This window comes from Microcebus murinus, chromosome 6 (assembly GCF_040939455.1).
Source record: "Microcebus murinus isolate Inina chromosome 6, M.murinus_Inina_mat1.0, whole genome shotgun sequence".
NCBI classification, from domain to species: Eukaryota; Metazoa; Chordata; class Mammalia; order Primates; family Cheirogaleidae; genus Microcebus; species Microcebus murinus.
In genome coordinates, this window is record NC_134109.1 from 31195609 (window position 1) to 31212694 (window position 17086).

Sequence of the window (17086 nt, forward strand, 5' to 3'; positions counted from 1 at the left end):
GGCTCTGTCCCAGGGGGCATCTGGAGGACGGCACCGGGTCTCTGGCGTACTCGCATGATCTGGAATGACAGCCGTCCCTCTGGGGCTGGATAATGACCAGAACCGTGACGGCTGCTGCAGCCGTCAGGTCAGAGAACTTGAGAGCAGCCCTGTGGGCGTCCAGTGAAGAGTGGCACGCAGAGCGGATGTCACTGTTCTTCGCCGAGGCTGCCAGATGCAGCCTGCTCCAGCCTCCTTCCTCTCTCCTCCACTTTCTTGTCCCTCTCACGTTCTTCCAGCCTCTCTCTTAATCTCTCTCTCTCCTCTTCCTTATTCCCCTGCCCTCTCTCTCCCACTCTCCCTTGGTGCCCTGCATTCAAAGTGACCAATGAGGCAGCTGGTTTCCCATTTCCTGACTGTCCTGGTGCCCAGGCGCTGGCATCCCCAGCTGCCCAGGAGAGAGCCGGGGTCCCCTTTCAACCCGTGATGTGGGACAGGCCTGGCATTCTCGTGAACGACCATCTGACCTTGCTGCCCTTCCTCGGGCTTGTTTGTCTTGCCTCCAGCAGGGGAGGAGGATGAGGATGAATCCGGGGAGGAGAGGCTGCCATCCTGCTTTGACTACGTCATGCACTTCCTGACGGTCTTCTGGAAGGTGCTGTTTGCCTGCGTGCCCCCCACAGAGTACTGCCACGGCTGGGCCTGCTTCGTGGTCTCCATCCTCATCATTGGCATGCTCACCGCCGTCATTGGGGACCTGGCCTCCCACTTCGGCTGCACCATTGGTCTCAAGGATTCAGTCACAGCGGTGGTTTTTGTGGCGTTTGGCACCTCTGTGCCAGGTGAGAGGGAGAGGTGCTTGAGGTTGCAAAGAAAATATCACCTGGTTCCAAAACCCCCACATGCTGCCTTATTATCTCAGATCTGAGCTCAACAGAGCCTCTGCCCTTAAGGTGCACAAAACTCAATCAGGGGATTAACGGTGGCATTAATAATGATAGCTAACATTTCCTGAGCACTTTCGATGCGACAGGAACTATGTATGTTAAGCAATTTACACGTTTCGTCCCTGCAGTGCTACCCCAAACCTGCTTAGGGAAAATTCCTGTCCCTACTTTGATAGATAAAGAAACCGAGGCCCACAGAGGTTAAGATACTTGCCCAAGTAAGTGGCCCAATTTCCTAACTTCCACATGATGTGACTAGGCCACAAATGATGCAATTCAAAGAATATAGATATTGTTCTCCTTCCACTTGCCTATGGCAGTCTCTGAGAGGCTAAAGATTAGCCTGCTTGAAGATGTCATGGTAGAAATGCCTCCTCTTCTTGGAAGGACACTGTGAGTACAAAGTGTTTCCTAGCAGGACTGGCAAAGGAGGCTTAGCAAGTTTTTGTCCTTTCATATGATGAATTACACACTTTTTTTTCCCTTAAAAACATTCAGAGACAAATGAGAGTAAGCATTCGTTCGTTCCTTCATTGGACAAATGTTTACTGAGCACCTATTATGCCCAATACAGTTCTGTGCTAGTGGCAGGGACTATAATGAGAGGCAAGACAGACATGCTTCCTTCTCCAAGTGGGGTTTATAATCTAGTAAAGAAGATGATACACAGCTACTATAATTAAAATTGTTTCAGTATTTTCTAGGAAGAAAAGTGAAGGTTCTGTGAAAGTAGACAACAGGTGGATCTGGGCTAGGCAGGGACCAGGGATGGCTTCCAGGGGAAGTTACATGGAAGCTGGACCTGAATGGCAAGTGGGGGTCAGCGGGTGGAGGGGAGGGGGGCTACATTAACCCAGCTTCCTTAATTAATTCATTTGGGGTCTCCAGGGCATCTGAACTCTGAAATCCTACCGGGGAGCTGGCATCCTAGTTGCCCCAGGAAGAAACAGGGCATGCCCCTACAGGAGGGTGAGGCTAAGTCTAACCAGACAGGACTCTGCTGGCTGGACCAAGGGAAACCCTTCTTGCACTAAGAAAATATATTCTTTCTGGAGAGTAACTGAATCTACATCACACTCTAGGAAATCCTTGTCCCAAAACCCCAGCGCAGACCTGTGGAATTATTTGTACATTAGTGATGCAAGAGGTTTGGCTATCACAAAAATGCATCAGGTGGTTAGAAATTAGATTGATTAATTGGAAATTAAATTAATTTCCAATTAAATCCAGGGAAGCCCTCTGATCTCCGCTCTCCAGGTCTTGGAGGACCTGAACTATCGTGGTGGGGGTGGAGAGCAACTATAGGGAAAAGAACAGAGGTGGGGAGAAATAGCAGAAGCAAAAAAAGTAAAGTCCTAGGCAAGACCTTGACTTTCGGCAAGAGGTTTTCTCTGGGACTTCTGAGAAAATCGTTGACAATGAGACAAGCCAAGACATGCCAGGCAGGAAGACAGCTTGGGGCATTTCCAAGCCCTTGCATTTGGCCCACAGAACAGCTAATAGCATGAGGGGCTTTAAGAAGGTTATGCCATGGTGCCTTCATCTAATTTTGTGGCTTTGGCTGAAGCTCTTTGGATATAGTTGGTAATATGGAAAGGGTTCTTACATGAGGGTTTAGGGTCAAGTCTCTTGCTAACTTCCTATATGAGCTTGAGTAGATTCCTTGGCCTTGCTTTCCTTACCTGTAAAATGAAAGGGTTGAGCTAGATGTCTCTAATAGTCCCCCTCTGTGTCTACAATCTGTGCCCAGATCTAAAATCAAACATTCTGTGATGCCCTGTGGTGCACACATAGACCACGGAGACAGAGCCTGTCCTCCTTGAGTCCACTGCTCACCTGCATGTCCCCACCATGGCTCTCTACTGTGTCCTCTGTCCCCATAAATCTAGCACCTAGCCCAGTCCTGAGCTTGTAGGCCCTGCCCATTAATTGTCAGTGTCTAGTGAGTAATGGCCCCACATGACCGTTACAATCAGCATCTACTCTAAGCAACTTCCCGCAGCGTCAGCGTTCCCAGGGGAGATATTACGGGGTGGCAAACTCCTCTTACCGAAAAAGTAGTCAAAGGAGAACAAGAGGCCCACTCAGTAAATGTCAGGACTGGAAACGCCCTTAGGAATCCTATGGATTCCTGAAGACAAGGAACAGGGAGTGCAGAGCAGTGATGTGACTTGCCCAAGGCCACACGGTTTGTTAATGGCACAGCTGGGAGCGGCCCCCTAACCCTGCCTGTCATTCCTGGGCTCAGTCACATGCTCCAGCTGCTTTTTGGGCGAACTGACACATAGGCCCTCCACCCCTCAGCCTCCCGCCAGCTCCCATTCCTCTCTCCCTTTTCCAGATACGTTTGCCAGCAAAGCCGCTGCCCTCCAGGACGTGTACGCAGACGCCTCCATTGGCAATGTGACGGGCAGCAACGCTGTCAACGTCTTCCTGGGAATCGGCCTGGCCTGGTCCGTGGCCGCCATCTACTGGGCCCTGCAGGGACAGGAGTTCCACGTGTCCGCTGGCACGCTGGCCTTCTCCGTCACCCTCTTCACCATCTTTGCGTTTGTCTGCATCAGCGTGCTCTTGTACCGACGGCGGCCCCACCTGGGCGGGGAGCTCGGTGGCCCCCGTGGCTGCAAGCTTGCCACGACGTGGCTCTTTGTGAGCCTGTGGCTCCTCTACATACTCTTTGCCACGCTGGAGGCCTATTGCTACATCAAGGGGTTCTGAGCCACAGAGCAAGGCCTCCGGCAGGGCAGGCCTGGGACCTCCCGGATGAGATGGGCACCTCCCCACCAGTGACCTCTCCAGGATGAGCAGCCGTGGAGAGGCAGCATCAGGACCTGAGCCCCAGAACCTCACCCGACCTAGGCCCTGGCAGTGAACTGAAAGGGCAAAGTCTTAATCAACCAGAACGGGGGAATCGCCCACTTGACAAAGTATTTAATTAAATACAAACAACAGCAACAAATCCACCTCCACCCATCTTTCTGCTCTTGTCCCTGACCCACAGCGAAGGTCAGACGCCTTCCCCTCCTTCTGCTGCACCTTCTCCTGCTTATTCTTGTGGCCTCTCGTTTCTTTGGGGGCAGGTTTCTCTGTCTAATTCAGTGCGTCCCTGTTATCTCATGCAGCTGGCAAGGCGCAAAAATGAGTCAGATGCATGTGGCCGGTTTGGGTTCTCTTTTCATTGTGATCATTATTGTGTTTGCTTTGTTTTTCCATGGGTTTTTGCTTATTGTTCTGTTTTGTCTTTTCTTCGTGAAGTTGAGTGATAGAGGTGCCGTGAAGGAACCTCAGGGCTGAGCCGACTGACAGAAGCACGAGTTTTCAGACCCCCGCCCTCCCGCTCCCATGGCGTAACGGCGGGCTCTTGGCTCCTTTGGGTGCTGGCCCTGCCTCCCAGTTTCCTCTGGGTTCCTTGGAGGACTGGGGGCATGTGGGCGGAAGTAGGCTTGCGCCCCATGGGGGCAAAGAACAGGGGCTTCACCCGGAGCAGGAGGAGTTTTTATGTGCTAATGTCGAAATCAAGTCACAGACAAAATGCAATTGCCCTCTCCCCTGCCCAAGCCTGCCCCATTCTGTATGCCTTGTTTCGTCGACGTCTACATGTGTATCCATCTGCAGGGAGCCCCTCCAAGTGGGAGAGATGGGCCAGAAATAGGGACGGTGTGCAATGACAAAGGCTGAGAACAAAAGGAAACATGCTTTCCTGGATCTCTTCGGCTTTGCACCTGAGGCAGGAGAGGGGCGATGTCCAACCAGGAGGATCTTAATAGGGAAAGATTCTATTTTAAATGTCAGTGTTTCTGAGAAATGTCAGCTTCACCACGCCCCGCCCTCTTCCTAATGTTCTATACGAAGACTTGAAGTGGTTTAAAAACCTAGAGGTTTATAAGAGAACAAGGGGCTGCTCCCTCCTCTCCTGGTCCCTCAGGTCACATGTGAGAGCATTTACACAAGACAGGAACTGGGAATCCTCATTTCTCCCACGTTCCTGCTTGTTTTTAAACTTCATGAAGCTCTTTTTCCAGCCTCTGGGGTATTTCTCGCCCCAGGAAGAGGAATCTTAGTTGCCATAATCTCATGGAGCCTGGGTTTTTAGACACAGAGATTGCCGTACCCTGCAGAATTTTTCCCAACAAATTTTGAAAGGACCTGGCTTTAAAACACACACACATAGATAACCACACATACGACATCATCACAGAACTGCCCACACACCTTTAAGGCTTTCTGCAGTGACATAAATACATTTTCTAAGGGAGAAAAAATAAATTAAAAAACACCTGTTTAATTTTAAACACTTTTTTAAAGAAAAAAACTAAAAAAGAAACAGTGCTTGTGTCATAAACTACGTTGACCGTTGCCAGTAGAAATGTTGGGTTGGTTAAAAAAAAATAATAAAAGCTATACTTATATCTCTCTATACACAGCTTGCTTCTTCCCGTGTTTCTTCAGCAAAAGATCCAGGGGCCACCTTGGGTTTCTTCTGAGAAGATATGACTGAGGTGAAGGTGTCATCTCCTATCAAACTCAGGTGCCAATGTGCCAGCCCCAATATTTTTTAAGCAAAAATACTTCAGGGAAATGCTGCCTGTCAAAACCTAGATTTTGAGGAGCCAGAGGATATTAGTACTAAGAGCTATGACGATTAAAGGGGAAGGGGCTTTCTGCAGTAGAAAGTTGTGACAGGGCAAGATGCCTGCTAGGAAAACAGTGCCCTGTGGCTAAGACCAATAGACATCTGTTCATTCATTCATTTACTCATCACTTATTCAACAACTTCTGAGCTCCTTCCTTGTATTGAGCTACGTTTTGGTCACACAAAGAAGGCCAAGAAACTCACAGTCTAGACGAGGGAAATGCATCAGAAACCCATTAGACTTGTTCAGAGAAATGGAGAAGGCAAAACCATGAAGGCCTGGACAGGGGAATCTTGCAGAGCCCAAGGCAGGAAGCACAGCCAGGCACAGGAGCCTGAAAGCCCTGGGAACCGGGCCCTCCTCCTGCCCCACCACACACAGGCTCTCGCACCCCTGCTCCCCTCCCTACTGGGCCTGTCCTCTCCGTCTCTCTCCCAAGGGGCTTCCTCTGCTTTCTTTTCTTACACGCAGCCCAGCACCTCACCAGCCCTAACATTGCATCGTGGCCTCGCAGCTCCAACTCCCCACAATCATCTGGAACTCCCCTCTTTTTCTCTGAGTACAAATTCTCAATCGAGAGAATATGGCCAATTCCCCACCCTAGAGGGCCAATCCCAGAAGGCAAGATCTTTTGTAGAAGGCTGTTGTGGTGGCTGGGATGCCCATGGATTGGTTGCTTTGGGTCAGGTGTCCACTCCTGGTCCAAACAAGGCAGGTAAGGAGAGAAAGGTGATGATGACATTGTGTGTACTGTTGCCCCTTCCCAAAGCCACGTGATGAGAAGGACCTTATTGAGCATATGAACACCAAGGTGCAAATAAAAACAGCAGTTCTATGCTGTTCTATGAGGGCTCTAAGAGTGGCCCAAACAAAGTGCCATGGGAACACAACAGAAAGTATCACTAACGCAGCCTGGAAGAATTGGGAGAGACTTCTCAGAGAATGTAGCATCTAAGTAGGATCTTGAAGGAAGATGAAATAGTGATTTACTTAGGTGAGGGGTCTTGATACTGAAGGACAGATGAAAAAGGAAGAGCATGTGCAGAGGCACGAGATAAGACAGCAGGTGGCATAGTCACAGAAAGACAACTGGCACGGCGAGTAGAGCCCAAGGAAGGGTGAATAGCTGTGGCCCCACTGTGTGCTTTGCTGGAGTTTAGAAGCTGTCTGCAGTGGGGTCCTGGGCTTGAACTGCCGTCCAAAAATGGGGTTAAGAAAGCAGCATCAGGAATACAATTCCTACCGTGGAAGATGATAACTAGACAGCAATGGGATTTGTAAGTAAAACAAAACAGCACAAAAAAGCAGGAATGGAGAAAGGCTGGGCCAAAAGGCTCGTTGTTTTTTGTCGGCCACAAAGTAAAAAATGAAAAATACCTTTTAGCTGATTAAATGGTAGATGCACAATCACAAAATCTATTTGTGACCATCGCTCCCCTCTTCGGAGTCCCTCCTGGATTACCCAGATGTTAGGCTTTGTCAAGAGAGAAGCTAGAATTGTGGGGAGGAGAATTGAGGGAAGCAGCCCTGGAATCTGAAAACCCGCGTAATAGTCTAGGTGCCACCACTGACTCATTCTGTGGACTTGAGCCAACCCGTCTCCTCTTCGGATCATAATTTCCTGAACTGTAAGTGAGGTTTTAATAAATGACCTCTGAAACTCATCGCTTGTAGCTTTCAAACTGTGATTCTACAATATGTACAAAAGCGATGCGTGTGTGTGTGCACACACAAACTGCCTAGCAACCTTAAATGACACACCATCGCAGACGTCCTTTTGCAAAGCCTTGGCCCTGTGCCCTGTGCATTATTGGTTATTATTATGAGGATATTGTTAGCCACTGCACACGTGCTCATTCTCAGCACTTTTTACTGACTGAGCCACAAGATTCCCACCCCTTTGACTCATTTATTATTAGGGTAATGTTAGCTGCTGTAATAAATAAACCCCAATATTTCAGTGGCTTAGCAAAATGAAAGTGTGTTTCTCACTCATGATAATTCAGAGAGGATGTTCTTGGTCAGCAGGTAGCTTTTTTCCATGTGATGATTCAGGGACTTGGTTTCCTTCCACTTTGTAACTCTGCCAGCCTCTGGGGCCTTGGAGTCCTCTTTATCCAGCAGCAGATGGAAGGAAATTAGAGAAGGCACACACTTCTAACTGCCTTGGCTCTGAAGTAGTACTCACCACTTTTGCTCAAATATGAGAAAATATATGAGCTTTTGTTAGTAAAAGCGAGTCACTTTTACCCACTCAAATGCAAGGGAGAATAGGAAACGCAGTTCTTGGCTGGGCAGCCACTTCCCAATGACCAAACAACCACTCTGTACTACAAAAAGATAATTTTTTAATGAATGTTTGCATCTGCCACACTCCCTTTGTGATTAAAGATAGACAGTTTTAACATCAATTAGCCAAGAGCAGTCTGAACTTATGTCTATGTGGATTTTCATGGTTTACAAAAACCCTTCCACATGCATGTGTTTTAATCTAATGAAAACCACAAGAGGTAGATATTTTCATTTTATCAGTGACGTTCTGAGAGGTTAGATGATTGCCTGGGAGTACACAGAGTGAGAGGCAGGCACAACCACAGGTCTTCTGATTCCAAATCCAAACTCCTCCCAGTAATCATGATCTCTTGTGCCAAACACCAGAACAAAGAATGAGACTCACAGGGGGCTGGATTGAGCCAGTGAGAAAGTTCCACCGAGAGGCAGTCAGCGTCCAGGGAGGAAGGCAGGGGAAGCCAGCCGGCAACTGGCCCTCTCATGCTCGTGCGACTCCCTTCTCCTCTCCTTTGTCTCATCTTCCTGAGCAAGGAGCTTCCTCTAGACCTGAATGGACTGATACGCCAGTAAAAGCCCAGGGCAGACTGAAATCTTGGAAATTTCACTGTGATGAAGTGATTTGGATGGAGGAGCCTAATTACCGATGATTAATGATGGAGAGTCAGCTGGCCCCAGGGAGGTGGTAATTCAAAAGACATCTTCTTGGAAAAGGGCACCCAAAAAAGACTCCTGGAAAACTGCCCTGGTAGGTATGTCATGTGGCAGTGTTGACATTTTCAGAAGGGAACAGGGAAGAGGAGAAATCAAACTGACTTTATAAAAAGTAAGATTAGCCTTTACTCATAAACTGGGAGGTAATTTATCATTCTTTTCTTTCTTGTTATACTTTTATGGAAGTGTATTTGACACATAAAAATTATATATATTCAGGGTTTACAGCTATACGTTAACACTGAAATAATTGCGGCAGGTGGAGAGGGGAAGAGTGGATCTAGAGAGGCAGGCTGGAGATTTCTGCATACCATACAGAGTTGTTGCAATGACTTCATGAGATAACAGGCTTAGCAAAGTGCCCACACATAGGCACAACTCCTGGGTGAAAACACTGAGGAGACCCAGACAGGCGAAGCTGACTGTTTGAGGACATGTAGCTAGCCCACAGCAGGACCAGGACCAGGGTAGGGACCCCAGTCATAGGTGCTCTCTCCACTGCCCTGCCTGGCCATGCCATACCATGTGGCTTTGCTACTGATATTAAGCTGTCCTTTCACCCTTAACTTCCCTCCAGGAGTTATCTTCCCAGGCCACAGCCCCACGTCTTACATTTTTGTTTTTCTTTGAGACAGAGTCTCACTCTGTTGCTCAGGCTGGAGTGCCGTCGTGTCAGCCTAGCTCACAGCAACCTCAAACTCCTGGGCTCAAGCAATCCTCCTACCTTAGCCTCCTGAGTAGCTAGGAGTACAGGCATGCGCCACCATGCCCGACTAATTTTTTTTTCTATGTATATTTTTAGCTGTCCAAGTAATTTCTTTCTATTTTTAGTAGAGACTCTTGCTCAGGCTGGTCTCAAACTCCTGAGCTCAAACCATCCACCCGCCTCAGCCTCCCAGAATGCTAAGATTACAAACGTGAGCCACCGCACCTGGCATGTCTTATGTTTTTACAGTGGTATGTGCGTCCATCCCATCGTGCTGTTTCTACCTCATTCTACCACCTTAGCAGGTACATTTCATTATACCTTAGTCTAAACCACATTGTGTCTAGATACTGACACAATGCACTACTCAACAACTCAGTAGACACACTCCTCCTTCCTCCACATTTAATGGACTTTTCCATTTCTATATCCCTCTTTAGATGTATAGCAAATTTAGTGCCATTAAAAATACTAAGTTAGGGTTTGAAAGAAGTGGATTCTGATTCTGGCTCTACCACGAGCTAAGTGTTTGACCTGGGGAAGGCCACTTCGCCTATTGAGGTTTTAGATTTCTCATGTATAAACATTAGAATAGGTGATTTTCTAGGTTCCTCCCAGTACCAAACTCAACAATGACACAAAGGAGGAGCAGGAGGAGGAAGATTCACAGATAGTGAGGCCAGCTTTGTGCCAGGCACTGTGCCAAAGATTTTACCCTCATTATCTCACTGAGCCACCATGGCCACTCACTTTACAGATGACAAAACTAAAACTCACAGTGGACAAGTGATTTGCCCAAAGTGCACATAACTACGTGGTAGCACCAGCATATCTACTTGGATTCATCTGACAGCCAAACTCTAAACCAGTGATTCTCAAAGTATGGTCCCCAGATTCTCAAAGTATGGTCCCCAAAGTAAGTATAAACAACATCAGTGTCACCAGGGAATGTATTAGAAATGCACGTCCTCAGGCCCCACCCTAGACTCCACTCCAAACCTCTGGGAATGGGTCCCAGTAACTTGTGTTTAACAAGTTTTCCTAGTGAATCTGATACGCCCTCAAGTGCAAGATCCACTGTTCCAACCATTGTGCACTAAGCCCGTGCTTGCTCGCTCTCTCGCTCTCTCTCTCTCTCTCTCTCTCTCTCTCTCTCTCTCTCTCTCTCTCTCTCTCATTATACACATTACATGTGCAAACATACAGATATCAACACTGCTCTTTAAACACACCCCCAGTGTCTTTCCATTTGTATATTCAATTTTACTTTTAAATTTGTTCATTTCATGTTTCCATGTAAACATCTCAGTATGTCTCCTACAATATATAAATGTTTTACTATCACTTGCTCTCATTCAGGTTTGCAAGGAATTCTGAGCCTTCAGGTAGTGACTGCAGGCTAGTAATGGAACAGATGTGAGGATTAATGACTAGGAAATGGGTGGGATGTGGACAGATTGATCAGAGCCTAAAGCAGCAGCATTAGATTCTGAAGCAGCATACAATGGACAAAGAAGCTGGGATTCCTTCCAAAAAGAAGTGATGCTTAGGTGGAGTTTCAACCATTAGCCAGAAGAATTGTTATTATGGATTGTTTGTTTGTTTTAATCTTAGTTCCTTTTAAAAATCAAACAAAGAGATAATCTATTCACCCATTCAAAAATTTTACTTGACTGCTCCTCCAAAGATAAGTTAAGAAAAGAGCCTAAAATAGAATCCAATTTTCACCATGTTCCTCCTGAAAGCTCAGGGCTGTAGCTGAGATAAGAAAAGGGTAGTTTGGGAACACTCAGGAGGATGCATGTGAGATTCAGACTGGGTGAGTGATGTTTGAGCTACGCATTGAAGGCCCAGGCAGCATTAGCTAGATGAAAGGTGGCGCACACACATTCCAGGCAGTTGATCAACACCGTAAGGAGAAGTGGTTGAGAGCAGAGAGTGGCTTACTTGTGGGGACCTGGGTTCAAGTCCTAGCTCTCAGATTACTGGCAAAGTGACCTAGACCATGACACCTAAGGTCCTGAAGTCTTGCATTTTTCACTAATTACATAATTAAGATCAGGTTTTTGGAGAGATTAAAATACATAACTGATAGCATTTACCCATCACACTGCTTTGTAGATTTGTGATTATTTGTGCTGTTGTTGTTCCAGGCAGAAGCATGGAACACGAAGGGGTTGAACAGCAGTGGTGCAGAGTGGTGTAATGCAAGTGCCTTGAAGAGTGCCTTGAGTGTGGCAGTAGCAGGAGCTAGATGTACAGCGATGCAGGGTGTCAATATTGCAGCAATGAGAAGCATTTATCTTACTGGAATGTGTATATGGGAGGAGTGGTTGAGGATCAGGACCAGACCAAGATGATTAGCCTCATGGGCTAAACTAAGGAAACTATTAATATATTTATCCTAAAAGCTATTATATTAGTCTGCTTAGGCTACCATAACAAAAGAACACAGAGTGAATGGCTTAAACAATAGAAATTTATTTTCTTACAGTTCTGGAGGCTGGAAGTTCAAGATCAAGGTGCTGTCAGGGTTGGTTTCTGGTGAGGTGTCTCTTCCTAGCTTGCAGATGGCCACCTTCTCGCTCTGTCCTCACACTGCCTTACCTTTGCGTGTGCAGAAAAGGTGGAAGTGTCTCTTCTTCTTCTCAGAAGGACGCCAGTCCTGTTAGATTCGGGTCCCATCCTTATGCCTTCGTTTAACCCTACTTATCCTTACAATCCCCACCTCTAAACACGGTCACATGGGGAGTTAGCATGGACACATGAATGGGGCGGGGTCACAGACCAGTACATAACAGCTATTCCGAGCCTCTGAGGACTTTAAGCAGGAGAGTAACCTGATCGGATGCGCCTCGTGGAGGGTAGTTCAGGCAGGAAGTGGATTGGGTGGAGACCGGAGGCCATTTTGTAGCCATGGCTACTGCCGGAAGTGGGCAGAGGGGTAGCAGTGGGGATGGGGAGGAGAAGGCGGTAGGTGGAGAATAAGGAGGGAGACTTTGTAGGACATGGTGACCCACTGAATGGACAGGGAAGGAGGGTGGAGGAGGCAAGGAGGGCTCTGGGGTTCCACCCAGCACTGATGGGAGTGGGTGGAGACAGTTTGTTCAGTTTTAGGCATGTTGGGTTTGCAGGGCTTGGGGGACACCAGGTGGACGTGTCCAGGAGCCTGGACTCAGCAGAGGCCTGGGCTGCATCCTGAGATTGGATCATGCAGCAGACTTCAAGTGCAATCGTTGTTCACCTGAGCATCTTTTCTGAACTTAAAATAGCCCGAATGCTGCCCTGCAGACCTTTCTAGTTACAAATACGAAAGCCTCCAACACCAACAGCCTATCAGAGCACCTCGGCCTATTTCTAGTGTGTTTCTCCAATCTGAGACACCTTGCTCCTCCCAAGCCCTCCTCCTCCACCCCCACCCACCTTCCACCTCCCTCTCACCTGCCCCTCCCCACCACGTCCATCCCCTCCAGCCTGTCCTGACTTTTCTTCACTCAAGATGACCCTTCCCCAGGCTCTCTCTGCCATTGCTCTCATTACCTCCTGCCTTGCTTCTCCCTCCGCCTGCACATCTCTTTACCTCTTGCTCTGTCTGCATCTTATTTCCTCTCTAAACATACTCATCGCATTTTCTCCTTCCTGCGCCGGTAAGCACAGCCCTTATGATGTGGATCCACTCCCTCAGAGCAGGCTTTCTCACGCCTGTTCTGCACCTAGAGGGGTGGCTCCCACAGTCTCCCCACTCCGCGCTGGCCCCTTTCACTGTGTTGATGCTCAGCGTGTCTGGACCCCCTGCCCTCTGTGTGTCCCTCCTCCCCAGAAACACACAAATCCCCTTCGTGCAAGACCCACTGACCCCACGTGCAGTGGAGGGAAAGGCCCAGACAGAAATAATCCACATCTATAGAAGGTGAAGGGATACCCAAGGTCAAAGGTAGTTCAATGGCTAAACCAGGATGAGAAGCTGACCTTCCGACTAGAGGTCCAGGACTCTTTCTGAGATACCGGGGACAATAACAAAACCAGCATGCTGGGGCCAGGCAGATCCGACTCTCTCGCCTCTCATGGGCTCTTGCTGCAACCTGTGTCCTTCTCCCTGTCTCCTGTCTCTCCCTGCTCTCCCCAAGGAGAAGGCTGCAAAGCCGGTAGTCATGCTCCCATCTTCAGGCTCTCTGGGGTCCTGGGTGAGTCTCCACCAGCCCCATTTCACATCCAGTCAAGGATTTTGAAGGGATCTATATTCAAGGGAGTCATAGCAAACATTCCTCCAGAAAGCAGAGTTCTCTCTCGTCCTGGGTGGGATGAGGCGTGCTGTGGGAAGAATCGCTAAAGCCTGGGCGCTAGGGAGGGGGGAAGACTGGGGATTCCGTGTAGAGCTACATGCCACATCTCTAAAAGTCCTTCCCTTAAAAAGACCCAACTGCTCCACTGTGCCAGCACTGCAAGGGGTTTGATCGTGCAAGAAAAGGGCCAGTCACAAGGATTTACACAGCTGGGGGCCTGTGTGAGCAGCAGGGATGAGTGTGTCCCCAGGGGTCCCATCTGGCCCTGGAGGAGATGGGAGTCTGGGGGTTCCAAGGACAGAGTTGTCTAGGCAGGCTCATTAGGGTCCTGTGATGGCCAGAGCCTGGAGGCTGCTGGGCCTGGGGTTGGAGCTACTAGGGTTCTGTGTGCTCAGGACACGGGGGGCTTCATCATCCTCCATGCTGGGGTAGAAGATCTCTCTGGGACCAACTTCCCTGCAACTATCACTAAATCCACCAGAATAGGACTTTGGGGCTGGGGGAGACATTTTGTTTCCTAAGAATTGGTCATTAGGGCCCAAAACTAAGAATATAGAGATGCCGAGCAGCCCATATCCTGAGGAACACTTGGGGTCTGACACTTAGCCCAAGGATAACTAATATGATATTGGATTAGCTCCGCAACTAGCCACCCTCTCCTCATCCCAATCTATGAAAGAAGACTTGGAAGAGAAAGGGGAGAGCGAGCCAAGAATCATTGGATTGCTTCCTCTCCTCCCCCTTGAAGCCAAAACCACGGGGACGCTCTGAGAGAATTGTCCCTAAGGATTCAGGTTGGTTGCCAGCCTGGCATCTCGCTTCCCAGCTGGACACGTGGGATGTAGCAGACATACTAAGCCTCCTCCACCTACTGAAGCGAGGGAGACGGAAAGCGGGGAAGGATGCAGGACCAGGAGAGGAGGCAGGCAAGGGTCAGCCTGCACCCTCCCCACGCGGCATGGCCGGGGTGTGTGGGTTCCCATGGGGGAATGGACATCCCCGAAGGGAGCTAGTCATAGCCACATTATAGGTGCTGAACCAAAGGCGGAGCCCACAGAACACAGCAGAAAAGGCTCTATTGGTATATACTGGCATGGGCAGTGTAGACAAGGTCAAGCCAGGACTGCACTGCCCATATCAAGGCCCCAGGACTGGACATGTGCCCTACATGAGGGCCAGCACTTGCACACCTACCGCATAGTGGGAAGGCCAGTGTTAATCTGAGAAGCTGCCAGAGTGCGCACACAGGGCTACAGCTGTGGTCTGTCTAGAGACCCTCATCATTTTCCTCTCCCTTCTCTTATCACCTCAGAATTGCCGGGTCAGGATGGAGTGGAGGAGGAATGTCTCAGGGCCCAACCATGGCCCCACTGTTCCCCACCAAGCAGTCAGGGGACCAGCACAAGAGTGTGCGCGGGCAGGGAGCAGAGAAGGGTTTAAACCAAGCTAGAGATCGAAGTTCTGCAACTGGACAGAACTGAGCTTGTAAGTAACTGAAGTGACCGGGACGCTAGGGGAACTGCCTGTATTGTCATTAAAGGGTCCACTACACAGCGCGGGGGTGACACAGCAGGAGACAGCTGGGAGAGATGGCTCCAGAGGCAACAGAAGTTTCATGTGCGTACCTCAGGGTGCTGAGCTCCCTCAACCAGCCACTTCCCCCCCGGGTTACCCGGGCCTCCCCTTCCGTCTCCAAGTCTCCAGCTCTGTGGGGACCGCAGAGGCGCTTGGGGCCTCAGCTACCTAAGGGGTGGCTTCCAAGTGGAGGGAAGGTGTGCATTCCCCTCCGCCGGTCATAGTGTCACGGACCTGTCAGAGGTAATGCACATAAAACGCACCACGTGAACCGAGAAAAGCAAGTCTCTTTGTCCGTAGACAATGTCAAACTTGCACATTTTTAATCAAGATGGAAAAGAAATCACAAAGATAACCTACGCTGCGACAGTCACCAGAGTTGTTCACCAGATATTTCTGAGTCTATTTCTGGGCACTTGCCAGCTGCCTTTGAGTTAGGTAGGGCCATGTGATTTGCTTTAGTCATTGGAATGTGAGCAAAATGACAAATGTCACTTCCAGATGGAAGCTTTAGGAACCAGGGTGTGATTTATCATGTTCCCTTTGTTCTGCCTCTGCCATCGTGGAGGACGGAGCTTCCCTCGGCCAGGGTCCCTGGGGGAGGACAATGTGGAGAAGCGCCCCAGGTGACAGGCAATGTCTGTGTTGCAGGAGTGAGAAAAAAACTTTACGTTCTAAGCTGCTGAGGTTGGGAGAGGTGTATGTCACCACAACTTATCCTGGTCTTTCCTGATCCTTATGAGTAGCTTAGCAGCATTTCCGTCGTCTCATGGAGAGACCGCATCTGAGGATGCTGCATGCGTGACCATCAAGGGTGTGAATAATCAAGGCTGCCCTGGACTTGCAGACAGGCCTAGTCTGGCGTGATACCTACAGGGTCATCAACCATTAGCTAGAGTCAATGCTTTGAAGAGGAGGATACAGGGAAAAGAGCTTTCACAGAGTGCCCCCTGGGAAAGGGAAACAGGGTGGGGCGGGTGGGAGGGGCTGCATGGATGGGGTGCTGGTTGGGGGTGGCACAGAAGAGTAGAAGTAATTGGCCAGAGTGCCCCACCCTAATTTGACAAGAAATGACAAGAGACACCGATGTCACGTATCTAGTGCAGGCAATGTAGGAGTAGGCAGGCACAGAAGCAAGGTGTTGACCCTTCTCCTTGTCACACAAAGCAGGGGAAGGCAGGGTGGGGCTGCATGCAGGCTCACCCAGCAGTCAAGCGTGACTCACTCAGACCTGCCCCTTCCCACACCAGCCGGGTCTCTCTGCTGGAGGCAAGGTCAGCCCCAAATCTCCCAGTGAGGTCCTGCAGGGGCAAACGCCTTCCTTAGTTCTCTTCCCCAAATCCCTGAAGCCTGTGACAGGCCTAGACGAAGTAGTGGTTTGTGAGAAAACCTTAACTGCTCTTACGCTCTTACACTCACAGCTCAGTGCAAACCCCCAGCGTCCAAGCCAGACAGGAGAGAGAAGTCTGCTGTTCTAGCCCCGCAAGGAAGGCAGCTGCGGAGTGGGCAGAGCTGCAGGTGACCCCTGCTCTGCCCTTCCCAGCTGGGTGGCCCCCCTAGCAAGTCACTGAACTCTTGGATCTGAGTCCACACTTGGGAAGTGGGGAGAAAGATGCCTGTGTCGCTGGGTCGTGGTGAGTGACGTGATCAGGCTGACCTCTCTTCTGAAGCCGTGAAAAAGGGGCCCGTGTGACCACATTCAAGGCCTTAGACCTTTTCCCAGGAAAGCTTAGCTAAAGAAAAACTTGGAAGAAAGCTTTGCAAGGGGAAATTATATTCTGTTTACCTGCAAAGGACAAGGGAACAGAGTGTGGCAAAAGGAACCTGGAGGTTCTCAAATGGGTGCTTGAGGTCATTTCCAGGAACAGCTGCGTGCAGAGAGTGGGCAAAAGGGAAAGAGGCCAGTCACACCGGAGAAAATCTAGAGCCCCAACCCCTGCTGCCATTTGCAGTCCCGAA

The 17086-nt window shown here is 49.3% G+C and overlaps 1 protein-coding gene across 6 annotated transcripts in view; it reads left to right on the forward strand.

Moving 5' to 3' along the window:
• The window catches only part of SLC8A3 (solute carrier family 8 member A3), a 149991-nt gene extending 133922 nt beyond the window's left edge, over positions 1-16069 (forward strand). For 4 of the 6 annotated variants that reach the window (XM_012781188.2, XM_012781191.2, XM_012781186.3 and 1 more), the window contains 2 exons: positions 546-821; positions 3268-16069. In XM_012781188.2, coding sequence (XP_012636642.1) covers positions 546-821; positions 3268-3644 — 653 coding nt within the window. In that variant the 3' untranslated portion in view covers positions 3645-16069. The remainder of the gene's footprint in view (positions 1-545; positions 822-3267) is intronic. The other 2 variants (XM_012781192.3, XM_012781189.3) reach the window with 1 other exon arrangement.
• The last annotated feature ends 1017 nt before the right edge of the window (positions 16070-17086 follow it).